The sequence below is a fragment of the Capricornis sumatraensis genome, chromosome 13 (assembly GCF_032405125.1).
Source record: "Capricornis sumatraensis isolate serow.1 chromosome 13, serow.2, whole genome shotgun sequence".
In the NCBI taxonomy this organism is placed as follows: domain Eukaryota; kingdom Metazoa; phylum Chordata; class Mammalia; order Artiodactyla; family Bovidae; genus Capricornis; species Capricornis sumatraensis.
In genome coordinates this window covers 2,570,488-2,598,398 of record NC_091081.1, presented here as the reverse complement: position 1 = coordinate 2,598,398, position 27,911 = coordinate 2,570,488, and the positions used below count along the sequence as shown (strand labels likewise).

General features: G+C 40.6%; 1 protein-coding gene across 1 annotated transcript in view; it reads left to right on the top strand.

Annotated features, from left to right (window-relative positions):
* Positions 1 to 27,911, top strand: part of COL12A1 (collagen type XII alpha 1 chain) — a 118,180-nt gene that overhangs the window by 41,466 nt on the left and 48,803 nt on the right. The window contains exons 15-35 of the mRNA XM_068985253.1: positions 2,814 to 3,080; positions 3,532 to 3,724; positions 5,132 to 5,253; positions 6,952 to 7,101; positions 7,183 to 7,302; positions 7,400 to 7,564; positions 8,157 to 8,303; positions 10,977 to 11,116; positions 11,651 to 11,780; positions 13,645 to 13,787; positions 14,177 to 14,306; positions 16,157 to 16,293; positions 17,367 to 17,496; positions 20,001 to 20,140; positions 20,351 to 20,483; positions 20,591 to 20,617; positions 20,951 to 21,093; positions 23,625 to 23,754; positions 24,740 to 24,879; positions 25,279 to 25,408; positions 26,817 to 26,959. Of these exons, the coding sequence (XP_068841354.1) occupies positions 2,814 to 3,080; positions 3,532 to 3,724; positions 5,132 to 5,253; positions 6,952 to 7,101; positions 7,183 to 7,302; positions 7,400 to 7,564; positions 8,157 to 8,303; positions 10,977 to 11,116; positions 11,651 to 11,780; positions 13,645 to 13,787; positions 14,177 to 14,306; positions 16,157 to 16,293; positions 17,367 to 17,496; positions 20,001 to 20,140; positions 20,351 to 20,483; positions 20,591 to 20,617; positions 20,951 to 21,093; positions 23,625 to 23,754; positions 24,740 to 24,879; positions 25,279 to 25,408; positions 26,817 to 26,959 (2,960 nt within the window). The remainder of the gene's footprint in view (positions 1 to 2,813; positions 3,081 to 3,531; positions 3,725 to 5,131; positions 5,254 to 6,951; positions 7,102 to 7,182; positions 7,303 to 7,399; positions 7,565 to 8,156; positions 8,304 to 10,976; positions 11,117 to 11,650; positions 11,781 to 13,644; positions 13,788 to 14,176; positions 14,307 to 16,156; positions 16,294 to 17,366; positions 17,497 to 20,000; positions 20,141 to 20,350; positions 20,484 to 20,590; positions 20,618 to 20,950; positions 21,094 to 23,624; positions 23,755 to 24,739; positions 24,880 to 25,278; positions 25,409 to 26,816; positions 26,960 to 27,911) is intronic.

Below are 27,911 nucleotides of genomic sequence, written 5' to 3'. Positions count from 1 at the left end.
TCTTGGTTGAAATTATATGTGCATCTTTCAGAGACATAATTCATAACCATATATTGATTTTCTTTACCTGTTTTGTCATTCTTAGCTTTGTCCTCTATACATAATGTATCTTTTGCTTATATGGCTGCTGTCAAGATTTTCTTTTTATGCTGATTTTAAGTAATTTGGTAATAATATGCCTGGGTGTAGTTTTTTCGTGTTTCTTGTGCTTAGAACTATTGAGATTGCTGGATCTGTGGGTTTATAATTTTATAAAGTTTGAAAATATTTAGGCCATTATTTCTAAAATATTTTATCTATTACTCTTTACTTTCTTCAGGCATTCTGGTTCCACATGTGTTAGCCTGGTTGCAGTTGTCACATGGCTCACTTCTGTGCTTTTCAGGTTTTCAGTCTTGCTTCTTTTATTATGTCTCAATTTGGGTAGTTTTTTTCTCATGTCATCTAGTTCGCTAGTATTTTTTTTTTTTTTTTGCAGTTTCTGATTTGAAGTTAATATCACCCTGTGTGTTTCTTGTGTCAGGCACTGTACTTTTCACTTCTGGAGGTCTGGTTTGAGTCTTTCTTGTATATTCTATATGTTTACCTAACATGCTTAATATTTCTTGTACCATCATTAACATATGGAATATGGTACATATAATAGTAATAATAGCTGTTTTGATGTCCCCTTTGAATAGTTCTGTCATATGTGTTATTTCCAGTTCTATTTCTGCTTGCAGAACTTGATTTCTGGTGAGAGCTCTCTTCCTGGTTTGCAGATGGCTGTGTTCTTCCTATGTCCTCACATAGCCTTTCCTCAGTCTGTGCATGTTAAGGGTAGGGAGGGGGGAGAGAGACAGAGAGAGGAAATGAGCTCTCTGGTGTCTCCTTGTCCTCTTATAAGGATTCCAGTTCCATCAGATTAGGGCCTTACCTGTAGAATCCCATTTAATCCTAATTACCTCCCTGCATGCTAAGTCACTTCCGTTGTGTCCAACTCTTTGCGACTGTAGCACTCCAGGCTTCTCTGTCCATGGGATTCTCCAGGCAAGAAATAATTGAGTGGGTTGCCATTTCCTCCTCCAATTACTTCCTAAAGGTCCAAATACTATCACATTGGAGATTAAGGCATTAACATATGAATATAGGGAGGCACAATCATTCAGTCCATGATACAGGTTATTATTTTTTTCTTTATTTGCATTTCTGGTAATCTTTATCAGAAGCCAGACTATGAACTTTACCATTTTGGATGTCAGATATTTTTATGTTCTTACAAATATCCTTTAAAGGTTTGTTCTGGGATGTAGTAAACTCACCTGGAAGCAGTTTAATATTTTTGAAGCTTTCACTAACATTGTGTTAAAGCTAGACCAGAGAAACCTTTAGTTTAGGGCTTTTTTTACTCCACTGCCGGGGCAGGAACTCCTTCTTAGTACTCTATATGATGTTCAGAGAATTTTGAGATTTCCTACTCTGAAGAGGGGGAATATTTCTGGCCCCACATGAACTCTAGGAACTTTTTTCTCTCTATTCCTTCTAGGTGGTTCTTTCTCTGTTTCTGAGTAGTTTCCTTATTCATATACACTGAGTAGTACTGGGTTGAAGACTCAAGTAGGACCTTTTGCAGATTTTTGGAGCTTTTTCTCCACCAAACTATCTCCAGGACTTTCTCTGTAAGTTCTAAGTGCCTTGGACTCCCCGAACTGACAAAAGTACCTCCTCACTTAAGGGAGACCACCAGGCTCCATCTGGGTTCCCCCTTCTGTACTGGTGCTGGAAACTCTCTCCAAGCAGTAAGTCAGGGCAATGATCAAGCTCCTTCTCATTTGTTCCTCTCAGGAATCATGACCCTATGCTGCCTGATGTCCAGTGTCTGAAAAATGCTGCTACGTCTGTGTGTGTGTGTGTGTATTTTTTAAAGCTTTCCTAGGTTTTTTTTTTTTTTTTTTTTAAATTCTTTCAGGTGGTCCTTGCCTGTTTGAACATGAAAATTTCTTTTAGAATCAAAAAATATTGTCTTCAGTGTTTCCTTCAGCTTTGTCCCTCTTTTTAGAAGATGCTTATGATTTTTGAATGCTGAGATTACTGAACTGAGTGAAATGATCCTGATTATAAGCTCTAATTATATATAAAAAGAGGACTGTATTGGCTATTTGTGGATGTTAGGTGACTAGTTTCTGATATAGTTATTAATAAGATATAATTTAATAAAGTTTGTTGTGTATTAGTCAAACCCTTCTTACATACAGTTTTTTCTAAAAACCACCCAGTGTATACTGGTTTATCTCCAGAGCCCGAGATATTTTTATGTGTCAGAGTTTCCTGTTCCATTGTGTTGATGGTCTTATGTGTTCACGGCAATCGCAAAGGATGGTGTTAACTATAGTCACTCTGGCTAGCACTGTACTTTTTTCTGAAAGGACTCAAGGAATATTTCTGACCCTGTATTTATGATTTTTCATATTCTGCACACTGTAATTTCTACAGGAATTCTTTACAGATGGAAATATAATAAAAATTCTAAAAACTCATCTCCGGAAATGGATGTTTTCTTTACTAAAGTCTCTGGAATGCAAATAGGAAATCCTTGCAATATGAACTTCCATTTTTTTAGTTATAAGCCAGATAAAGAGAAAACATGTCACTATAACCTCACTGAGATTAGGTTCACACACCATCCTGAATTTAAGCGAGATCGCAATGCAAAGTAAAGGAAGGGTGTACGTATTTAAGAAACCACACCTAGTGTCTTTCATACAAATGCGGTGGTGGACATAAGCATTTTCTTTCAGTGTGATATACACTGTAATCTTCTTTTCATCTCACAGTGTCTGAAGACTCGAAAACCTTGAAAGTGGATGAAGAAACAGAAAACACAATGAGAGTTACCTGGAAACCAGCACCTGGGAAAGTTGTCAACTACCGTGTCGTGTATCGCCCCCGCGGGGGTGGGAGGCAGATGGTTGCCAAAGTGTCACCCACAGTCACCTCAACAGTGTTAAAGCGACTTCAGCCCCAGACCACGTATGACATCACAGTTCTCCCAGTTTACAAGACAGGAGAAGGAAAGCTTAGGCAAGGATCAGGAACAACAGGTATGAAACCATAATAATTCTGGGGGGAGAGTGTAATATTTTAATGGGGGATTTTAATATATCTGCTTCATTTGTGAATATCGAAAATGAACTCTGTAATAAATTATGTTATAATAAAAAGTTGGATAAGATGCCTAATTAGCATATATGATTTTTACCAATCTGGTTCCTTGTAAAATGATTCTGCATATTAATGTTACTCTAATCTGAATTGTGAGTGCTATTTACACTCGCACTTGGCTCACACTCTAATATTCTTTTATTGGGCATTATAGTTTGTGCTTTCTGACTTAATATAAAGTAAATATTTATTTTGAAGTGTTTTGCTTGTGATGATTGCCATGTGTGCCGCTTAGCTATTTAGAATTCAACTTATTATTGTAGGGGTTAATAAAAAAAACTCCAGAGCCTAGGCTTTTGGATAATATTTTAGTATTTATTATCTCTACAGCGTCTCGATTTAAATCACCCAGAAACCTCAAAACATCTGATCCAACCATGTCAAGCTTCCGGGTGACTTGGGAGCCCGCACCTGGTGAGGTCAAGGGTTACAAGGTCACGTTTCATCCCACAGGAGATGACAGAAGACTGGGAGAGTTAGTGGTTGGACCGTATGACAACACAGTTGTTCTAGAGGAACTTAGGTAGGAGTGAACTCTATTTCATTTTTGTTAACAGACTGCATAACCGATGTAAATTGGTGGGCCTTCCACACATGATCACTTAATGTGTCTGTTGCCGGCAGAGTATTTAAAATCAGCCCAAGTTGCTTTCTCACTCTTGTTGAGGCTGAAGTTGAGGTTTGGGTTCAGACATTCAAATTTAGGCTTGAACAAGTGTACTATTTTAATGATGTTAGTTACTAGGAGATCAGGTGCTGCTCTTGCTGCTAAGTCGCTTCAGTCATGTCCGACTCTGTGCGCCCCCATAGACGGCAGCCACCAGGCTCCCCCGTCCCTGGGATTCTCCAGGCAAGAATGGTGTTTTTCTCCATACCACCCCGCTTTTAAAAAATTGACATCCACGTCACACTATTTCACCAAGAGCAGCTTGTCCCCAACCAGCCCCGTGGAAATGTGGGTGTTCCTGTGCTTCAGGAAAGGCCTAGGGGCTGACTCAGAGATGCCTGTGTACATCCCCTCCCAGGAGCGAGGGACGGAGTGGGCCTTTATGCTTGGGGTCAACTGTGAGGCTTGGGGAAGTGGGGGCTGATGGAAGGTCTTGCTGTAGGCTCTGTAGTGGAAAAGAAGGAGGTTTGACTTTGAACAGCAGCCTACATCCTTTATAGTGAACAAAACAGAGTGCTCTGCATTCATTGCCGGGTGGAAAGTTGACTTGTTTTGACTGTTCATTCAATGACACTGAAATCTGTTTGAATGCACAATAGTTACTTTTATCAGAACAGGGAGGATAAAATTGAATGAGCCTACTATGTGCCAGGGGGCTTCCCTGATGGCTCAAACGGTAAAGTATACACCTGCAATGCAGAAGACCCAGATTCGATCCCTGGGTGGGGAAGATCTTCTGGAGAAGGGGATGGCTACCCACTCGAGTACTCTTGCCTGGAGAACCCCATGCACAGAGGAGCCTGGTGGGCTGCTGTCCATGGGGTCAGAAAGAGTTGGACATGACTGAGCAACTTTCACACACTATGTGCTGGGCACTGTGCCAGGGCTTTATGTTTCCTTGCAAGTACAGCATTTTAAATTGTTTTCTTGAAGCCCATTACTTAGTAGTAAAAGTAAGAGCTTGATCCTTTCCTGACTTGCTCAGTAGGAAGGTGGGAATTCTACATTTGATGGAAAGGCAAGGTGGAAACTGGTGCCCTGAACCCCCAGTGTTCTCTAGAACGCTAGTTTCTCTAATACCTCACAGTGTGAGCTTAAACTGGAATGTGATGGAAATTATTTTTCTTCTCTTGCAATATTATGTATTATAACTTCCTCTGAGTGAAAGTTTGGAAATCAAGATGAATATTTATAACAAAACAAAACAAAAATGCTACCACTTGAGCCTATTATGCATACAGACTGTATATTTTAACTTTTCAGGGCAGGTACCACCTATAAAGTAAATGTTTTTGGAATGTTTGATGGAGGAGAAAGTTCACCACTTGTTGGACAAGAAATGACAACTCTTTCTGACACAACTGTAATGCCAATTTTATCCTCTGGTAAGAAATTGAATTGCATTCTCCTAAGAAAAGTCAGTACCATGCAACTTTTTCAAATGTAAATTGTTAGATTAATTATACCATGAAAATCAACCATTAAATTTTACATTAAAATTTATTTCAGTAATATATACTTAAAAAATTCTATAGACATCCAGCTAAGCACACTTTGCCAATACTTTTTTTAAGGCTTTCTTGTCAGCATTACATTAGTTACATAGTACTGTGTTATTTAAAGCTGAGTTTTTCAATGGGTAGATGATGTACATTTCTCTTTGTAAAGATTCAAATGCAGTTTTATTTTGCTAAAGTAATTGTAGAAAGGATTTATTTGGGCTGAGCATGTGGTATTTGATTATTGATACGTTAATAGGTAGGCAGCTGAGACTTGGGAAGCTAAATGGTAACATAAACCCCTTAGACTTTCTGCTGCTGCCACAACTACAGCTTTGATACACATGAAGCTAGATTTGAACATTCTTAGCAGTGAAGGTGGTGGGTAGAGTTTACTTCTAAATATTTATTTTCATCATTTGCTTATAAAGAGTAGGTCTTGGCAGAGCAGGAGGAGACTTGTAAAGGCGTAGGTACTTGGATAGTGTTGGGGAATCCTCACTCTGATGGACCATCCAGTATACCAGTGATGCTTTTGTAGTATAATGAGCATCACTGAGTTTTTCTCAGTTTTTTTTTTTAATAATATAAAGATCAGATGCTAACATGGCAAGTAGTTGAAAAATTCATAGCTGGTGACATACGCTCTTGGAAAAGAAAGCATTTGAAAATGTGGATGTGGATAAAATAAAGTCTCAGCTCTTGCTGTTTTACATTGATGTTCTATTTTTTCTCTTATGATGATATTAACTGACTTATATTTTTATTTTGTAGCTGGTGCACTGAGGATTTGGGATAATTCTCTCTTTCCAAAGCACCCTAGCTTTGTGTCAGTGTTTGTGCTTGTGGCCTCTGTAGCTCTCAATTTGTATACTTCTTTGCATCTTTTTTTCTAGAATGTCTTCCTTCTCTCTTGATTTTTTAAATGTGCAGATTTCACCATTTGCATTTACCTGATTCTTATATGTTGTAGATGATTAAGTTATTTAAAACTAAATAATAGGCATCAAAGTTTTAAACAATATATCTTTTACTTCCGAAGGGTCGAGAGTTCTGTGCCTAATCCTTAATAATATATGTATTACTGTGAGTTTTCATTAATTCAAAAGATACTTTTGGCTCACTGAACCTTTTTCTAGCTTGCACATTTTAAAGTTCATCTCATACTTGTCTGCTAATGACCACTGAAAATTGAGAAAAATGCAAAGTTTTTTTAAAATTATTATTTCCTTATAGTCAGAAGGCTGTACATTCCCTCGTATATTTCAGTGTTGGGGTTCATGAGCCTATTCAAATTTATAATGACAGTTTAAGTCTTCATGTTCTATGATTGTGTCAAAGATGAAGGAAAGATTTTCCACTGAAATGATTATTAGAGGGATGGATAGTTCCTGTGATTCTTATTTGAAGCTCTAAGTCATATGGACATGTTTTCAAAGTCTTGAACTCCCAATCACCTCGCTGAGCCACAGAACTGAGATTGTTAGGTGACCCTGGCCCCCGGGGGTGGCAGAAGTGTGCTGGGAGGTAACCTGACAAAGAATGTGCCCCTGACTCTGTGCTGTCTCGTGATTGCCGCATCAGGGATGGAGTGTCTCACCCGGGCTGAAGCAGACATCGTGCTCCTGGTGGATGGATCGTGGAGCATCGGCCGGGCGAACTTTAGAACTGTCAGGAGCTTCATTTCTCGTATCGTGGAAGTCTTTGAGATTGGCCCCAAAAGAGTACAGATTGGTAGGTCTCACAACATTGACGGCATTTAGATGTCTTCATCAGGTTCGCTTACATATGCTAATGCCAGTGATGTCCTTTCAGCCCTCGCTCAGTATAGTGGGGACCCCAGAACAGAGTGGCAGTTAAATGCTCACAAAGACAAGAAGAGCTTGCTGCAGGCCGTGGCGAACCTGCCTTACAAGGGAGGCAACACCCTCACAGGTGAGCCAAATGGTCCAGGGCGCTGTCAGCTCTCGCTTTCGTCCGAGCTCATGGCTGAATAATGATGTGACTGATTCTCTTTTAACAATCCCACTAGGGATGGCCTTGAATTTCATTCGCCAGCAGAGCTTCAAGACTCAGGCTGGCATGAGACCTCGAGCTCGTAAAATTGGAGTTCTTATCACTGATGGGAAATCCCAGGATGATGTTGAGGCACCTTCCAAAAAACTCAAGGATGAAGGCGTGGAACTGTTTGCTGTTGGTAAGTACGGATGAGAATAGCCACGTCTCCACGAGTGACAAATATTTTTGCCAAGGATAATTTTGTAGTTAAAAATATTTTCTGAAGCATGAAAAATACAGAGACACACTTTCCCTATCACATGATTGATTAAAATAATGTGCCAGGAAGTTCATCTATTTTCTTCTTTTCTCCTTACAATGGGATGAAACTACATGGCTTCTTGGAAGAGATAATAAATCAAGAGGACAACTGTACTATTAATAGGATTCAGGAAAATTCCTATTTGGTTTTCTACAGCATCATTTTTGTTTTTGAATCCACTATTTTATCATTATTTTTTTAACTTGATACTTTCCAGAAAAAAACACTAAACAAACTCTTTTTGGTGGGGAATTGGTGCTAGAAGCATTGAGAAGAAGCCAAACAAAATAACCTTCAGTTTGTATTATTTTTTGTTTCTATTTATGTAATCATTTTATTATTGGGGAAAATCTTATATACATTCTGGTTAACATGGAATGTATAAGGGTAGCCTATGAAATATTTGCTTCATTTCATGAATTTTTTTCTGAGACATGCTTTTAATTTGTGTATATCCATTTTCCCCAAGGTATTAAAAATGCTGATGAAGTTGAATTAAAGATGATTGCAACAGATCCTGATGATATCCACGCATACAACGTGGCAGATTTTGAGTCACTTTCTAGGATCGTGGATGACCTCACCAACAACTTGTGTAACAGTGTCAAAGGTCCAGGTAAGGTTAGCCCAGGTTCTCATCCTCAGAACTGTTGGTATTTTGGTCCAGATAATTCTTTGTAGAATGGAGGAAGTGGATTACTTTGTGCATTGTGAGATGTTTCGCAGCATCCCTGAACACTGACCACCAGATACCAGTGGTATCCCCTGAGTTATGACAACTAAAAATACCTTCAGAATGTGCTGAATGTCTGCTGGGGAGAACACTGCCCTCAGCTGAGAATCATTGATTTAGTCCTTGGATTTTCTCTGATGGCATCAAACTGTAAATGACTTCTAGTTTATTTGAGGATACATTTAGTTTAAATGTGGCTGTACCAAACACATGCTTCCTAGGTGTCTCAGTGGTAAAGAATCCTCCTGCCAATAAAGGAGATGCAGTTTTGATCCCTGGGGCGGGAAGATCCCCTGGAGAAGGAAGTGGCACCCCACTCTAGTATTCTTGCTGGGATAATCCCTTGAACAGAGGAGCCTGGCGGGCTATGGTCCATGTGGTCGCAAAGACTTGGACATGACTGAGCGACTGCAACCGTGTGCACCGCACACACAGACACATACACAAGTAAGATTAGGGAATAAATAGGTGCTTTCTCTCCTGGTGTATGTCTATTCTCTGGTAAAGCACCTTCACTCCATGTCACTACTAAGTTACTGTTAAATGCCCCAGCCAGAGATGGTCACATTTTATGCTTTGCACTTGTAACCTCTAAATATCAAGACAAATTACAGTGTTAGAGTGTGGAGTTTTAGAAAGGGTATCATCTCTCTTTACCACTGAAGAAATTGATTTAGAGAGATACAGTTACTTACTCAAAGTCAGATGGGTAAAGATGTTTTGAGAGGTCCTTGAAAAAAGGTAGCTATTGATAAGGAATTAAGATTTAGAAATAAAATTATAGAGGTGAATTTGTAGTGACAAGTGGTATAAAATGATTACTACCTGTGTAAATTGTAGGACAGACCATGGTAAATACTAAATTGAAGGTATTTTGAAAATTAATGATAAAATGATGGTTCTTATTGTATGAGAAAAAATTTTTAAGTAAATGTAGATTCTGGTAAAGACTGTCTTTCATTAATTTACTCTGGTTTTGGAAAGTTGGAATGAGTTTAACAAAGTGGTAGAAATGGTTCACGTGCTTTGGATACTAAGGATACATTTATTTGAATGTTCCTTCTTGAATTTCTCTCTTCAAAATTTTGCAGATTTTCTTTTTGGATTTTGAACAATAGACTGACCTTTTCCCAGGAGAAATAGACCAGCCAGGAAGCCAGAATCTGCAGGCGTCTGGCTTTGGATTAGCTGAGAGAGTCGTAGTTTTATTTAGTTGGAGAGAACTTTGAGTGGGGATGAAAACATCTTTTATCTGTTTTACTTTCTTTTTTTTTTACATCAGCTATGTAATAGTTGCATTCATTTAGTTTCCGAGACAGTAAAATTGCTTGATAATTTTGTAGGCTTGATTATGACCCAAGTACAATAAAGGTTAGGATACTAAGAATGGAAATGCTTTTTCCCAGCTTTGGCTGACAAAGAAAGTGGGCAGAGTTCATATGAGAATGATTTGCCATGCTCATGGAGTCACTGCATTAGCTTTTCTGTAATTATTATTTGGGATGTCTCTCTAATGGTCATATTGAGCCCAGTATTTCTATTTTCATTTATATTGATTCCAAATATTTTTCTATATTAGTCATTTCACCTACACTTATGAACAGAAAAAAAAAAAAACAAACCCAAATACAAGCAGTAGGATATTCCTAAATTTTAGAAGACTTGGTTGTTTCTCTCTTAGTAGATCCTGAAAGGGAATTAAAGATGAATAAGAAATCACTTCTGTCCTCACAGAGCATAACTTATAGTTAAGAAGATAAGACATGAATGTAAAGAATCAGCATGATAATGAAGGCAGTGAACTTGGGTGGTACCAATAGTGATAGGGGCGATAGAGTTGTCAGGACCCATGTGGTCATTTACTGATCCATGTAGAAGGTGGGAGAGCAGAGAGAGTATCCAAGGATGAGTCCAGAGGTTTTGAATCTAAGTGACCAATAAACTGTGATGCTGTCGGGATGAGGGGAGCAGCTTTTAAAGAGTGACAAGAGCTCAGATTTGAATTTCCTGAGGGTGAAGAATCGTCGGCCACCCATTCAGAGAGGACTTAAGGGCACTGGGCTGATTTCCTGGAGAAGACTCTTGAGAGTCCCTTGGACTGCAAGGAGATCAAACCAGTCCATCCTAAAGATCAAACTTGAATATTCATTGGAAGGACTGATGCTGAAGCTGAAGCTCCCATACTTCAGCCACCTGATGCAAAGAGCTGGCTCATTAGAAAAGACCTCTGATGCTGGGAAAGATTGAGGGAAGGAAGAGAAGCGGGCAGCCGAGGATGAGGTGGTTCGATAGCATCACCAACTCAATGGACATGAATTTGAGTGAACTCCAGGAGATAGTGGAGGACAGAGGAGCCTGGCATGCTATAGTCCATGGGGTTACAGAGTCAGATATGATTTAGCAACTGAACAAGAACAACAACTGTAGCTTCTTAGTATATGAAAGAATGTATATAAAAGCTTGAAATATGGAGAGGAACACCATTGCAACATAATTTAAATATCATCATCTTGCTATGATAATGAAAAAGTCTATGTACTTCATTTCCACGTGCAGGTGACTTAGAAGCACCTTCCAACCTAGTTCTTTCTGAGCGGACCCATCGGTCTATGAGAGTGAGCTGGACACCTCCTTCTGACAGCGTGGACAGGTACAAGGTGGAATACTACCCAGTGTCAGGAGGGAAACGGCAAGAAGTGAGTAGACAGTCCTTACAACCCACTCCTTCCTGTCCTGAGATTGGGTCCTCCTCCTTAGGGTTCTGGGAGGAATGCCAGGGGGAAGAAGGGGGCAGAACTGGGTCTATGGTGGTGTTCTCCATTTCTTGCAGGGCAAGCACTTCCATTTGGGCTTAGTTAGAGGGAAGAGCCTTTAGTTTCTTATGTTTTCCAAGAATTGCACATTATCAATACAATTTTTAATTAGGGGTTAAGAGAGTGTTTAATTTGTTCATGAGTTTATACCAAAATCATCAAGTAGAAAGAAAACATTGAGGACGTTCTAGTTTTTTGCACTCATCTCACAAATAAGGAAACAACAGCTGGGAGCATAAACTGTATGGATTATCCAAGATCTCACTGTAATCTGATAGTTTTCAAAAACAAAAGACAATGGCCTTATTAAAGAATATTTCCTAAGCTCATTGAAGTTAACTACTTCACAATTAACGGTAGAAAAGAGGGAACTGATTCTAACAGAAATTGTTATTATTTGTAAATTTTCCTCCCTAGTTTTATGTGAGCCGATTGGAAAGGAGCACGGTCCTGAAAGATCTGAAGCCTGAAACTGAATATGTCGTCAACGTGTATTCTGTAGTGGAAGATGAATACAGTGAGCCTCTGAAGGGCACAGAAAAAACATGTGAGTCAGATTAAAAAAAAAAGTTCATTGTTTAATTTGTTAAGGCATAGAGGTGACAGGCCATGTGGGATTTTTTTTTTTCATTTTCATTTAAAAAAATTATTGAAATATTGTTGATTTACAGAGTTGTGTTAGTTTCAAAGGTACAGCAAAGTGATTCAGTTATATGGGTACATTCTTTTTGTTCAGATTTTTTTTAGATTCTTATAGATTATTAAAAGATACTGAGTGTAGTTCTCTGTGCTATACAGTAGGGTCTTGTTGATTGTCTATTTCACATATAGTTGTTGTTGTTCAGTCGCTAAGTCGTGTCTGACTCTTTGTGACCCCATGGACTGCAGCACACCAGGCTTCCCTGTCCATCACCATCTGCTGGAGTTTGCCCAAACTCAAGTCCATTGAATCGGTGATGCCATCCAACCATCTCATCCTCTGTTGCCCTCTTCTCCTCCTGTCCTCCATCTTTTTCAATATCAGGTTTTTATTTTTTATAGTAGTGTGTATATTTTAACTCCAGCCTCCTCATTTATCTCTCCCCACCTCTGCCACTATCCCCCTTGGTAACCATAAGTTTGTTTTCTATGTCTGTGAGTCTATCTGTGTTTTGTAAATAAGTTCGTTTGTACCGTGTGTGATCTCTGTAAGCCTTCTGAATCATCCCTTTATTTGATATCTCTTCAACACACATTTACTGAATGTGTACTTTGTGCAGGTTCTCAATAAATACTGTGATTTTCTGCTTTTACTGGCTGCTCCTGCCATCTTGAGACCCACTGGGTATTCATGGCCAGGGTTTACCTTAGAGGGAAGGGTACCTTTCACGACTGTCCTCCTCTTAAGGGAAGGTACCATGTGGGGAGTGGGACTCAGAGTATCCAGAGGAGCAGCTGTGCAGGAATCATCTGGTTCAGTTCTGCATGAGGCCAGGTCTTCCAGCTGGCAGCGGGAGCTCCTTTTTTATTGACTTTTGGACTCTGGCCTTTACCAGAGAAGCTCTGATGGCTTTGGCTTTGAGTAGAGCTTTGAGGAAAGATATTCCTCACTCCTATTCCTGGTGGGGTTTCTGAGGCCATATGAAAATACTCTTTCCTTCTCCCATCTTCTTGGCTGACCTCCAGGAAGAAGGGAGGCCTCTTACAAGAAAGAGGAAGGAATGGGCGTAACTCCAAGGCGAGAACTGACTCCACTGACTCCTCAGTCCCTTAGGTCTTCATCTCTCATATTTCCCTTCATATTAGACCATTAGGTGGGAAATAATATATTTCATAATGGGCAGGATTCATCTCTTCAATTCCTTAAAACTTTAAAGTCCGTCTTTGGACAAAAAACTAGAAAGCTGTGTGGATATTAGTGAAGAGGACACTGTAAGCCCCTTACTGTGCCTCATGGGCTAATCTCTTTGAAGAATCCCCCGAGTTCCACTTACTAATAGACATCACTGTCACTTATTTTTTTTAAAGTAAAAGTGAAATGAAATACTAGGTTGGCTTTTTATGTATGAAATTCTATGATTGAAGAATGAAAATGGTCAACTTACAGACCTTCCAGAAAAAGGGACTGGAACCTCAGGAAGTTAGTCTCTGTTTTGGCTTTCGTATAGACACTAGAATGCCATTTTACATTTAAATGTTTTTTCTCTATGAAATAGTTATCACATGCAGCCCTAGTAGGTGTTGGCGGTAAACAGTGAGATTGGGTTTTTGAGGGGAGAGAGAGGGATTATATTAAATCTCACTGATTACTCACGGCAGCCCATTTTCTATTTACCGTATACTGATATCAGTAACTGCGTTGCACTTTACCACTGAGCCACTGGAAGCAGTTAACAAATGAGGAGAATGTGTCTGCGTTTTCATTTCAACAGTGCCAGTGCCTGTGGTCAGCCTGAACATTTACGATATTGGCTCAACCACCATGCACGTGCAGTGGCAGCCAGTCGGGGGCGCTACCGGCTACACCGTGACCTACGAACCAACCAATGCCACAGTTCCGACCAAGCCCAAAGAGGTGGGAGCCCTTTGTTTCATTTATTTATTTATTTAATTTTTTTTATTAAATTTTAAAATCTTTAATTCTTACATGTGTTCCCAAACATGAAACCCCCTCCCACCTCCCTCCCCATCTTCTTGAGCCTTCACTGTTGTCGAGTCCCCGTTAAGGGGCTCATTAGCTCATGTATAGCTTTACACTCAAAACAAAAACAGATTAGATTTGTGGCCTGTGACACATCTTAAAAAAAAAAAAATCAATATGAAAAGGGAAATGCCGTTCAGAGAAATGAGAAATAAAAGTTGTGTTCAAATCTAGTGGTCACAGCTTGGTGTGATTGGCTGTCCCTCATTAGCAGAAATGTTTCATTTGAATGTGTTGTTTCGCCCCGGCTCGTCCATCTGCAGATGCGCGTGGAGCCGACAGTGACTGACGTGCAGCTGAGTGACCTCTTCCCCAACACCGAGTACGCGGTTACAGTCCAGGCTGTCCTTCACGACCTCACCAGCGAACCCGTCACAGCAAGGGAAGTCACCTGTAAGATGTCGTTAGGTTTCCTTCTTCCCTCATTGCTGTGAACGTGGCTTGTTTGTTCAGCTTTTTCTTTTGCCCAATGATGCTAAGACTGATTTTGATTGTTCGTGCATAAGCTGTAGGGTTATTCTTTATGGCCAAAGTTGTTTCTAGACTTACAGCAGCATCTTAAATCGATTGTTAAGATTTGCATTTATTTGTCCATATTTAACATATCAGATTTTCAGATGGTATCTTACAACCAGTGGTGTCTTACAGTTGCTCTTGGTGAGGTGTCAGTCAGGGAACAGAGCATAAAATAAGGGTGCATCTTACAGCCCATGTTGTTGTTGACCATGAATATGGTGTCCACCCTTAGTGAGAAGGGGATGTTGGAGAAAAATACTAGATGTTCCAAGTTCTTGTTGAAGGAGAAACTGTGTCACATCTGAATCAGTCTGTTTATGTTAAGTAAATTAACTCAATCCCCAAACATATTGATCAACTGTGATGTTCCAGTCTTGTGCCTAGGTTTTGGGAATGTGCTGATAAATAATGTGGGGCAGGGTGGAGGACCCTGACTCCTTCATGGTTTGCACTTCTCTTGTGTGTGTTGTTCAGCCTCCTGTGTGTTTCTGGTTTGTTTCACTAGTATTTAGGTGCTTTTTCTTGAAAAGTGATAGTGATGGCACTTAGGACCCTGGTCTTACCCAGCCGGCAGTTTTGTTTCATGCTTCTTGAGGTGGGCATGCTGGGATTCTAAGCATGTTTTGGCTTTCATTTTGTGAGTCTCAGACGGCATTTCTAAGGAAATGAAGAAGTTGTAAGAAACCTTCAAGGAGGTACGGGGCTGAGATAGAAGCTTGAAGAGACAGAGAAGAGAAACGCTGCAAGCTAGGGCAGGATATAGTCACTGACCTCAAATAATCACCTTTTACATGTCAGACCCTATCTGTCTGGAGCTTGTGGTTTGTAGAAGTGGGGTGATGATGGGTGGAAAGAGTGGGGATCCACCCAGGCATGGAGACATATTTTGGAGGTGCTGAGTGAGGGGACCCAAGTCATAGTGGGATTAAAGACAGACATGGCTATAGATTTGGATATAGGGCTGGACTGCAGCAGTGGAGGGGGTGGAGGGCGCAGAAAGAGGCTGAGAGAGGAAAGCACTGAAAGGATGGAGGGGTAGGAGCATAGCGGTGGAGAGACAGATTCAGAAAGAGACATATGCAGACTTGAAATGAGAGACAAAGAAAGTTGGTCAAACAGGCAGCTAGAAAGAGTGAGATACGTCTCATGTGACAAGAGAAAGACTCCTTAGTTATCCTCCTCCTTGTCCTTTTTAAGGTAAAGATTTGTTTGACTTGGGGAAAATTTATTGTTGGATTTGCTCCTAACCATTTGGGCTTCTGTGGGTTTTTTCTTATGAACTTATTGGATGTGTAATTTTGAATCATCTTCATTCTTCACTCTTATAACCATTTGTTTTGCAATCACATGCTTCAGGAAGCATGACACTTTGATTTCAATCTCAACTGATTTAATATTTGTTAAAAAAACATAAACTACACATTTATGGCAAATTATGATTTATTATAGCTGAACAGCAAGTAAGAGTTTATTTAAATAGAATGGGAGAAAGTTAAATATAAATGAGAAAGAGTTGTTATTAAAATTTAAATTTATTCTATTTTTAAAAAGCCTTTTTAAGAATCCAGCTATATCTCGTAGAATCAAAGTGCTTTTATCATCATAACCAATTTGTTTAGTTACTTTGCCGCACACCGTTAAGTTTTCTCCAAGCGACTTCTTGAAAGCTTGTGTGGAAGCTGTAGAGCTTTGCGGTTGAGAGTAAATTCTGGCCCTAATTTATCCAGTGCCTCTGCCCACTCCTCGAGACCTGAAACTCAGAGACGTGACTCACAGCACCATGAACGTCTTATGGGAACCCGCACCTGGAAAAGTGCGCAAATACATTGTTCGCTACAAAACCCCAGAAGAGGAAGCCAAAGAGGTAGGTTGAGGTTGGAAGTGGTTTAGAAATATTTGTTTTCCTAGTAGTTTAGCAGAAGAATCTAAACAGGTATAGTATGTTTTGAATACTTGTCACTTTATGAACATAGTGTTGAAAACTTGTCATATTAACAAAGCACTGTTTGAATATTGATAATATATTAGACTGTTTTGCATTTAGTTTAGAAATGTTTTGCTGTGTGATATTAATCCTAAAACATCATCCCTTAGTAGATAAAGGGTTACAGAATCTAGACGGTATTTCGCTCTCCGCCTGATGCCTAATATGATGCTCTGCATTCTATGAATGACTAACAAAATGTCATAATGATGTTCCTAAAAATGAAAGGTAGCAAGGGGATTCAGGGAAGAAGAGGGGGAGTTTGTCAAGGAATAGGGAGGTAGGACAGTCGAACGGGACAGAGGGAAAGTATGAATATAGTGTCAGAAGGGTGTCTCTTTGGCTTTGAACGTTTCTGAATTGACGTTGGGATGAAAACCTATTTCCATGACAACCTGCTTCAGAGTGGGAGCAAATTGAGGGGCTTCACCAGCAAATGGGTTTAAAATGTATGTTCCCCTGAAGGGACACTAATGTAAGAACCTCAGAGGCAGTTTTGGAAGCTAGAAATAGTTTCTGTAAGCACCCAGTTGCAGACTGTGCTGGTCTTCTGAACTGCATGCAAGCTAATTTAGACCTGTGCACATATTCTTTTCATTCTGGGTTTCAATTTGCAGAAGCAGTACAATGACCAGTGGGTCTTACAAGCTAAGGAGAATTTTTCTGAAAGCCATGAGGCAGTGGCTCACAGGGAAATGGGGAGAAAGCGATTAGGTTGTTTGAATTCCTAGGCTGTCATCATTTACCAAACACAAGGCTCTAGTACATGCATCGTTTCCACTTTGGAAACTATAAATGGTCTTCGGTTCCTAGACTCTTAGGCAAATTGGAAAACTTTGCTGGTTTTTTTTTTTTGTACTGCAGTGCTTACGCTCTCGTGCTGAGTGACACAGCCAACAACAGAGAGATGTCAAAACTAACTTTGTAACAATAGTCCCACCGCTCTATTGCAGGTAGAGGTGGACAGGTCACGGGCCAGCACGCCGCTTAAAGACCTCTTCTCTCAAACCCTGTACACAGTCAGCGTGTCTGCTGTATATGAAGAGGGGGAGTCGCCCCCAGTGACTGCGCAAGAAACCACCCGTGAGTGGCGCTCGTGCTTTAATGATAATTGGGAAATAGCACTGCATGCATGTGTCACTGACTAACTGGTTATTTCACCTCTTAAAATTAAAATAATTTTTCTGATGGAAATATAGTTGATTCTTCATGTTGTGTTAGTTTCAGGTGTACAGCAAAGTGATTCAGTTTTATATGTACCCCTGTAATATATACTATAGATATATGTATATTCCATTCTGGAATCTTCTCCTTTATAGGTATTACAAAATGTTGAGGATAGTTCTCAGTGCATTTCTTAATGTTATTTTTACCAGAATTTAATACTATTTGGGATCAGGTGGTTTCTCACTTAGTCACTTCCCATCTTCTATCCTTAGGTTTATATTCCTTTTGTGATAATTTCTCTCCTGTTATTCTACCAGCTACTGTCACTAACTCATCTTCCATATACTTAACTGGTGTGTGTGTGTGTGTGGTGTGTGTGTGTGTGTGTGTGTGGTGTGTGTGTGTGTGTGTGGTGTGTGTGTGTGTGTGTGTGTGTGTGGTGTGTGTGTGTGTGTGTGTGTGTGTGTGTGTGTGTGTGTAGTGGGGTGGAGAGAAAGCATGCTACTTCCACAGTATTTAACTCAATTATTATTGCCCGTCGGTCTTTTTCTGTCTGTACCACTTCCCTCTGGCTCCCTCCTAATGAAGTCCGAGACATGTATTTTGCTCAACTTTGAACCTCCAGTTTCTAGCTCAGTGCTTAGCACGTCATTTTCTAGATAAATGGTGTTTAAGAAATTGAAGTCTAGAGCCAGCAGAATTCCCAAGAAATATAATATATTGGGAGCCACGTAGGTAATTCAAGATTTTCTAGTAGCCACATTAGAAAAGGTAAGGAGAAAAATGAAATTAACTTTAATAATGTGTTGCGTTCAACCCAGTGTATCCAAAATATTGGCATTTCAAAATTTACCAGTATAATAATTATTAGTGAGATATTTCACATTTTTTTGATAATAATTTTTTTTTAATCTGATGTGTCTTAATTTGGGGCTTCCCTGGTGGCTCAGTGGTAAAGAATCTGCCGCAGTGCTGGAGATGCAGGAGACGTGGGTTTGATCCCTGGGTCAGGAAAATCCCCTGGAGGAGGAACTGGCAACCCACTCCAATATTCATGCTTGGAGAATCCTTTGGATAGAGAAGTCGGGTGGGCTACAGTCCATAGAACTTTGAAGAGAAGGATACGACTGAGTAGCTGAGCATACACGCACACACGTGTCTTAATTTACGCTTTCAGTGCATCTCAACTCAGATGCCGCATTTCAAGTACTCAATAGCTACATGTGACTGTTGGCTCCCATGGTGGACAGCACAGGTCTAGAGAATTCAAACAACTTGCCCAGCCTCGCCCAGGAAGCTAGTGGTGGGATAAGTGCTGTGGTCCAAACTTTTCCAGCCTCTCTATCACCAGAGGATCAGAAACTTCTACAGTGCCCCGCTGTCTGTACACGATCAATGCATCTTGTCAAATATCACAGCCTCCTTAGCAACTTCAGTTGCCTTCTTGGAATCAATTCTTACCTGGAAAGGGTAGTGGCTGGAGATGAACATTTGCTCATAGGTGCACACTGGCATAAATAGAACAGGAATAGTAAAGGCAGGAAGAAAGACTAGTGAAAGCAGCTCATTTAACATACTAAACTAATACTTGTTTTTCATCTTTAAGATTTCCTAGGAACTTTTAGACACATTCAAAGTGCATCCTTCATGGTTGGTTTGGTCTGCAGTCATGCTTGTCAAAGTGGGAACAGTCTTTTTATCTCAATGGGCCTTTTCACTGTCATTATTAGAAACAAGTTTTTTGATAGCTCTGGCTTTTGTGTAGTTGGTTTTGGTTACCAGGAGATAGAGGAATAATTGACAACGAAAGCTCAGAATGGGTGGCAGACGTTCCCACTTGCTTGCACTGCAAGCTCGCTGGGGTGCCTGGTCAGTAGAAGAATCCTTAGTTGGGATTTCAGCCATCGTCGGCACTGCAGGGCTATTCCTGTCTCTGAACAGAGCTGATACAGTCAGCTTCATGTTGCGTGTCAGCTTAGTAATCTGTAGGAAAAGCTTATCTGTAGGTTACTTAGATCGTAAGTAACGATCTTCATGAACCATGAAGGTTCATGCTCTCTCTGATACTACAGGCTAAAGTTTGCTTTCTGTGTTGCTGCGGAAAAGAGTCCAGGGTTTTCCTTAGATTCTCAAAAACTGTGAAGGGCAAAACGATGAAGAACCACTATGGTAGAATAGTATGACTAAATGGTACCTTAAAAAAAACCAACATTTTAATAGACTTAAGTAATCTGTTATATCCATAAAATACTTGCAGTTCTCAGGGCTCTCTCCCATATTTACTTTCAAATAAACTGAATTTGTAAGATACTTGGTTCTAATGTTGTCAGCCAGTTTCCTCATGTCCGTTCAAGGCAGTTTTATTATACTGAGTTTGTAGATCACATCCAAAAATGTAGTCCTGCCTTCTCTCATGACAGACACTGTGCCAGCCCCAACAAACCTACAGATTACTGAAGTAACACCAGAGAGTTTCAGAGGGACTTGGGACCATGGAGCTTCTGATGTGTCTCTCTATAGAATCACCTGGGCGCCTTCAGGAAGTGCAGATAAGATGGAGGTAGTGTTAATTTTTTTTTTTTTTTAATATGTGACCTTTGTTGCCCGAAAAGCATCGTTTCCTACTAGTGACATTTGAGCCCATGGCATGCCTCAAAGCAGGAAGAACATCTGGCTAAATGATGTCAACCAACTGCCGTGGAGCGTGTGATGCACACGGTGACTTAATCTTGTGTTGGCTTGTTTTTATTTTTTTTCCTCTTTCCTTAAGACCATTCTAAATGGAGATGAGAATACGCTGGTGTTTGAAAACCTGAACCCCAACACTCTCTATGAAGTTTCTGTTACCGCCATTTATCCTGATGAGTCAGAAAGCGATGACCTGATTGGCAGTGAGCGTACACGTAGGTGTTTAACCTTCAGTAGGACAATTTTTTTTTTTTTAATTAACAGAATAGAGCTTTGGCTGAATTAGTAATATTTTGCCACCCTCTTTTTTTTTTTTTTTTAGCGCGTTTGATACCCTTAACAACACAAGGTAAGAACTTAATTTGCTGATTGTATGAGTGACCAAAGAATGAACAAATGAATGAATGAAAAGTACCACAAAATCCATTGCAAATAGGCCTTCTGCTTTTACAATGAATTGTCAGGTGTTGATTGGGACCTCTTTTAAACAGGTCTCTTTTGCTCTTTGCTACTATCTGTTGAGGAATCCTTTGAGACTCAGTGACCATCATTTGTTACGGGGTCAGATTTAAGTCTGAGTCTAGAGGTACACAACTCGGCTCATTTCCTTGGAGACAGTGCATATTTGTGGGGGAAGCATTCTTCAGTTTGTTTACTCTGTTTCTCAACAATCTTTTCTCAGCTCCAAAGAGTGGCCCACGAAACCTTCAGGTGTACAATGCAACATCCAACAGCTTGACTGTTAAGTGGGATCCTGCTAGTGGTCGTGTGCAGAAATATAGAATCACCTACCAGCCTTCAACAGGGGAAGGCAATGAACAAACGGTAATCTGTTTGGAAAAAAGATACTTGTTTACATTGTTTTTCTCCTCAAGCTCTCACTCCCAGTGTTTAGTAAGTCAGACTTACCATTTTGAGGGTTATGAAATTTATTCTATTAGTTGGAATTATTTGGCTTCATCCCTAATGGAGCCTCATAGCATCAGGCTTGTGCCTCAGTGTATTCATGTTTTCTTAAAAACTGTTAGGGCTGGGTTATCCATGAGGATATCTAGATTTTTGAGTCTATTTGTATTTTCATTTCTTACATCTCTGACTTGATCAAGTGTCGAGAGAGTTTGCTAATCTTCCATTATTCTGATTTTTCTGTTTTTTGCATGTCATGATGTATGTCTTAGTTGTGATGTTTCTTGATTTGGGTGCCTGTTCAGCCTAACTTATAATACTATTTATCACATTTGCATTGGTCTGAATTGAGGTTCCTGAGGAAGACAGTAGGACTGTAAACTTGGCCTTCATCTTCTTTATCTTCCCAGCCTTCCCTTATTTAACAGAGCCCTTGTCCATTCGCTTTGCTTACTTTGAACCTTCTCCAACTTTGTTTTATAAAAGGTGTGGCCCAAACTGCACACATTACCCTGGGTCAGGAAGCAGTGTGATTTTTATTTTGATAGAGTGATGCTTTCTGATTTATTTCAAATACTTCTTTTGGTGAGGTCTGGCATTTTGTTGACTTTTGTGGGACTGTACTCTTTCCTCACAAAGCCTTAGAGAGAGATGAGTTATTAACTTTTAATCATTCGACTCTGAGCTCCAGCAAATGGTCCATACCTGTTCCCAGTTTAGAGGTGTTAGGAGAGGTAGATGCTGGCAGTGGTTAAAGGTTTCTGAACCCACACAGTAAGTGGATTGTGCTGAACGTGTGCTGCTTGTGAGCTGCTCTATTGAGGTTTCCGTAGAACCTGACTTAGGGAGTGTGATACATTTGGCTTAAAAATTTCTTCGAGTTCATGATACTAAACTAAATACCAAGTGTCATCAAGTGGCTTTTATATAAAATAAGACATTTAATGGACTGATATTTTAATGGCAGAAACAGAACTTTCATTTGAGCTGGGCCAGATTTAGATAAAGCTTGTCCTTAGCATTTCTGTTCTTGGTGACACTGATCATCGAACTGCTGCCTCGAGTCTCTTTTCCTATCCCTCAGCTGTTTGTTGCAAGCAGGAGTGTCCTCAGCTTATCGTCTGTAAAGTATTAGCTGACAGTCCCTTAGAGTCTGTTATTCTTAGGGGTATTTGCCTTTTAATGCTGGCTCATAAAATAATCAAAGTAATGATTTACTGATGCTAGCATTATTTTGGAGAATTGGATTTAAGAAGGAGGCACACTCTTCTGTTTCCTCATGGGGCTAATTCTACTAAGTGCGTGCTTTCAGATTTGTTAAGTATCAAATATGTTGATAGTTTTCTCTCATAATCTCAGATACTGAATTTGTTAAAATTAGCCACTGTGGGCTTCCCTCGTGGCTCAGACAGTAAAGAATCCTCCTGCAGTGCAGGAGACCTGGGTTTGATCTGCAGGTTGGGAAGATCCCCTGGAGGAGGGCATGGGAACCCACTCCAGCATTATTGCTTGGAGAATCCCCATGGACAGAGGAACCTGGCGGGCTATACAGTCCATCGGGTTGCAAAAGTCGGACACGACTGAGCGACTGAGCAGCAGCAGTGGTTGAGTTTGCCCATGTGGAGGAGGAGTGCAGTGATTCCCTGAAGTTTTCTCTGAAACTCACACCACTTGAGTGGATGGGTGCTAAGTGGGGAACATCTGGACCGGCCCTGGCATATGCACTCATGGTGGGCAGCATGCCATTTTCATGCGATTTTAATTAGTCTGGCATAAGTATCTGAATTCGGTAGACTGTTAACAAATCATACAAATTTCCTTTCAACAAGATAACGAGATGGCCTTAAGCAATGACTCTGTAATCAGAGGACGCTGAGAAAGCTTCATACCGCAAGGCTGGAATCCTGGAGTGTGGCCTGGCAGAGGGTCCCGTCACGTAGTTTACACAGCTCATGCTGTTAGAGGGGTAGTTTTTGAGGGGGAAAACCGAAAGCTTTAGATCTTTTGCTGAATCATTTTAATGTGTTTCTAAAGCAAATAAGAAACATCTGTAAAAAAGGTTAAGAATAATACTGAATGGTGTGGCACCTCCACTATTGTGCAGCTCTTTGCTATCTTAAAGTTCCTTTGCAGCTTGCTTATGATTAATGCCTTTTTTGGGGAAGAGATCTGTGAAACATGTTTTGGATGAAATTTCACAGTGCTGGCAGCTAGCACGTTGAAATATCTTCTTAAGGTCACCAGGTTTAAGGCTTAAAATCCTTTTTATGATTGAAGGTGTATCTTTCACATTTAAAATTATACCTAAGATATATTTCCAACTTTCACTGTGGGACATGTTTCCAGATCTTGGCAAAGGTCTCTCTATAACTACCCTGTAGAAAGAGCTTTCTCTAGCAGGTTAGTGAGACGGAGAGACAAGGCTGACACTTACCCTTGTTTCGCTCAAGACCACGATAGGAGGACGGCAGAACAGTGTGCTGCTGCAGAAGCTGAAGCCTGACACTCCTTACACCATCACCGTGTCCTCCCTGTATCCAGACGGCGAAGGTGGTCGCATGACAGGAAGAGGCAAGACCAGTAAGTGAACCCAGAATCCTGTGGCTTTAAAAACAAGAAACTAACTCATTTATTTACTTTGGCTTTTCTGGGCCTTTGACGCTGTGCGGGCTTTTCTCTAGTTGCTGTGAGCAGGGGCTGCTCTCTATTGCTGTGCTCAGGCTTCTCACTGAGGTGGCTGCTCTCGTTGCGAAGCACCAGGCTCTGGGGCTCATGAGCTTCAGTAGTTGCCGCTTCTGGGGTCTAGAGCACAGGCTCAGCAGTTGCGATGTGTGTGTTGAATTGCTCCCTGGCGTGTAGGATCAGCGCTCGAACCCGTGTCTCCCCCATTGGCAGGCAGATTGTATGCCACTGGGCCACCAGAGAAACCCAGTTCTGTGGCTTTTTAAATAAGCTTGGTGGAAATGGAGTCATATCTTTCTCTGGAAACCCTGGGGTGACACAGAGCTTTGCTGATCTCTTAAAATGCACGTTGATAATGATCTCAATTGCTTTTAGTATCCTTGGAATTCTCTGTCTCTGTTCACGGAAAAAAGACATTTATAATTTTTCTCTCAGTCCAGTCGCTCAGTCGTGTCCGACTCTCTGCGACCCCATGGACTGCAGCACGCCAGGCCTCCCTGTCCATCACCAGCTCCGGGAGTTTACTCAGACTCATGCCCATTGGGTTGGTATTATTCTCTGCCGCTGCTGCTGCTGCTGCTAAGTTGCTTCAGTCGTGTCCGACTCTGTGCGAGCCCATAGACGGCAGCCCACCAGGCTCTCCCATCCCTGGAATTATGCTCTAGGATAAAGCAAATAAAAACTGCCTTGGAGCCAAAATATATCTGGAGAGATGAGACAGACATTCATTAGATGATCACAGACATTCTTTCATTTATTCCCTACTTCGACAAATATTTATGAGGTGCCTACTACAGGGGACCTGCTGTGTTCTAGGGTTCCTGGGAGACATCAGTGAACCTGTGTTTTGTGTGTGCTATGATGTGCTTTCTGTGCATTTCAGAACCTTTGAATACCGTGAGGAACCTCAGAGTGTACGACCCTTCCACCAGCAGCTTGAATGTTCGCTGGGACCATGCCGAGGGCAATCCTCGCCAGTACAAGCTCTTCTATGCACCCACGGCAGGGGGCCCGGAGGAACTGGTAATTATTTCCTGTAGGGAAGAATGTGTGTTTGTTTCAACTGCAGCCAAATGATTGCAAAGTAGGGCTAAAGAGTTAAAAATTTACCTTGGAGCCTAAGAAGTACATATTCATTTAGTAGAACTTGCCTGGGTGACTGGGGAGATTTGGGGACAGAGGATTGGAGCTGAGGGAAGTGATAATTCCCAGGAGTTCTAGGAGAAAGTCTAGGATGAGCGTAAGAAGTCTTCGCAAATAGTTAAAACAGTTCATCTGGGGGCGCATCATTCCATCCCAGTATTACAGAACTTGCTTCTTGATTTGGTCTTGACTTATTATTTTGAGTATTGTATCATTCGAAGCATTATTTCTTTTGCAAGTATTTCAAATCAGTGCTTTGCATTTTATTAAAATCTTTAGGTACCAATCCCTGGGAACACCAATTATGCCATTCTTAGGAATCTGCAGCCGGAGACCCAATACACCGTTACAGTGGTGCCTGTTTATTCTGAAGGTGACGGAGGACGCACATCAGATACTGGAAGGACACGTAAGTAAGAAGGCAGAAAATGTAGCTCTTTCATGATACACTTTGCTTTTCAATGTAAAGGCCATATAGGCACATTGAAGAATATTTGGAAAATTCATGATAGCATAAAAATATAAAAGTTACTCATAGTTCACCATCCAAATTCCACCGTTATTATTTCAGTGTATGAAACAGAAAAGTTATAATAGCATTCTTCTTCTGAAATGGTAATTTTAGAATTTATACATGTATATATAATCGTCCGTATTCTGTTTCACTGGCAAAAATTCATGAACTTTGCTTTGTGCTTTATAAATTTATGTGGAGCAGTATTTTGTAACTGGCTTTCACAGTGTCGATTTTTGAAATCTGTTCATCACATTATTTAATTGCACATTTCTCTGGTATGCTGATGAAGTGCCTTTTGGCGTTGAAAATCTGAGTGCTTTCATTTGCCATTAACATCTTGAGAAACCAGTTTATAGTGGTTTTACAATTCTTTGTAGTATTGCTTAAAGGCTTTGGGGCATACCTATAAATATTTCTTTGGCTTTAAAAATACACTTGCTGATGGCTGAAAGGGAGCAAGTTTGGATGACTTCTTTTGGAGAAAGATTAGTGGTCTGGAAAGATGATAATATTGGCTAAACTAGAGTTTGGGGTTAATACATGGATTTAATTTGAATGTTTTTCTAAGTCCTGGTTGAAGCAGTTAACTGAGAACTGAGTGTATCTTTTCTCCTTCCTTTTGCCTTTTATTTTAATCACAGAAGACATTCAGTATCGATTTGCTGAATGAGAAGGAATGAATGGGTGAAGATAGCTATTTGGAATTAGACGGCTTCATCCACGTTGCCAGGTTACCCTTAGAAGGCAGAGCTGTAAAATTATCTCTCTGTCCAGCACCTGTGTTGGGAAACTGATGCTTCTTTTCAGTTTCTTGTTCCTTGTCTGTCCTTTTATGGCCATGGTGCTCAGTGGCCTGATCGTGTCCTGTTCTTTGTGACCCCATGGACTGTAGCCCACCAGGCTCCTCTGCGCATGGAATTTTCCAGGCAAGAATACCGGAGTGTTTTGCCATTCCTTCGCCAGGGGATCTTCTTCCCAACCCAGGGATGGAACCCACGTGATTCTTTGCCACTGAGCTACCTGGGAAGCCCGTTTTATGGCCAACCCAGTACTGTTGCTTTTACTTGCTTGTTTTTATTGGCAACAACTTTGCTTCCATATAGACCGAAGACATAGTTGGCTAACTTGGACTACACTTGGATCTGAAACTTTTTAATCTGCTTTTGTGTGTGGATAGTTAGACGTTTAAGGAGGACAATATTTTATCCTATTGGAGAGTGGAAGTTCTGGAGAAGTGATAACAAAAACTCAACATAGATAAACAAGCATAAGAAATATGTGTTGGCTTTTCTTTCCTCAGTGGTGAGAGGGCTGGCAAGAAACGTCCAAGTGTACAATCCGACGCCAAACAGCCTGGACGTTCGTTGGGACTCGGCACCTGGCCCAGTTCAGCAGTATCGCATTGTGTACTCACCTCAGGATGGTACAAGACCCTCCGAATCTGTAAGTTATGCCTTGGAACTTGGCAAAAGAATGCTGCAGATTTCACTGCATCTCCAGCTGTAGTAGCTGCTGGCCCCGGACGATAAATCAGTTGGTGTGGCACTAGGTCTCCTGGAAACTTCCTTTCTTGATAAGCTTAGTCTCATGTTTGTGCCCTGGTTGGTTGCCTGTGAGAATGCAAGCCATAGACAAGCCTGCGTGTAATGCTTAAATGATGGCTTTTCATGAATTAAAGTATTACTTATAGGATTAGTTAGCAACAATGAATTTTCTTTTAAAAATGAAAATTAGCTATATAAGTAGTTAATGCAAATCATTGCTAGGCCTTGTTAATATGGGCTTTTGATATAACATATGCATGTCTTTGTTAAGAAAATACTTTGTTAAAGTTTGCCTCCATTGGCTCTTAACAGATTGCCCAGTCTATCTTCAATTCATAGCACTGTGCTATTTTTTTAAAGTAGATTAGTAGAGATCAGAAATTACTAATTTGCCCTCGAATATGGGCTTCCCAGGTGGTGCAGTTGGTAAAGAATTCACCTGGCAGTGCAGGAGACACAGAGACATGGGTTTGATCCCCGGGTCAGGAAAATCCTCTGGAGTGGGAAAGAGAAACCCACTTCAGTATTCTTTCCCGGAAAATTCCACGGGAAGAGGCTCTAGGTGGGCTGCAGTCCATGGGGTAGCCAAGAGTTGGACATAACTGAGCATGCATGCATTATCAGAATACCTATGGGAACGTAAACTTATAAACTAGTTTAATTTACAAGTCTTTACAAAATAAACAGTGATGATGAACAAAGATTAAACAAATGAGCAATGGCTGTGTTCTGTAAGAATGGCTGTGTGTGTGGAGTATATTCAGACAACTTTGTCCTTACCCATTGCATGGAGTTGCTATTTTAATAGAAAACCTCTGCCCCGCCAGCGCGCGCGCGCGTGTGTGTGTGGG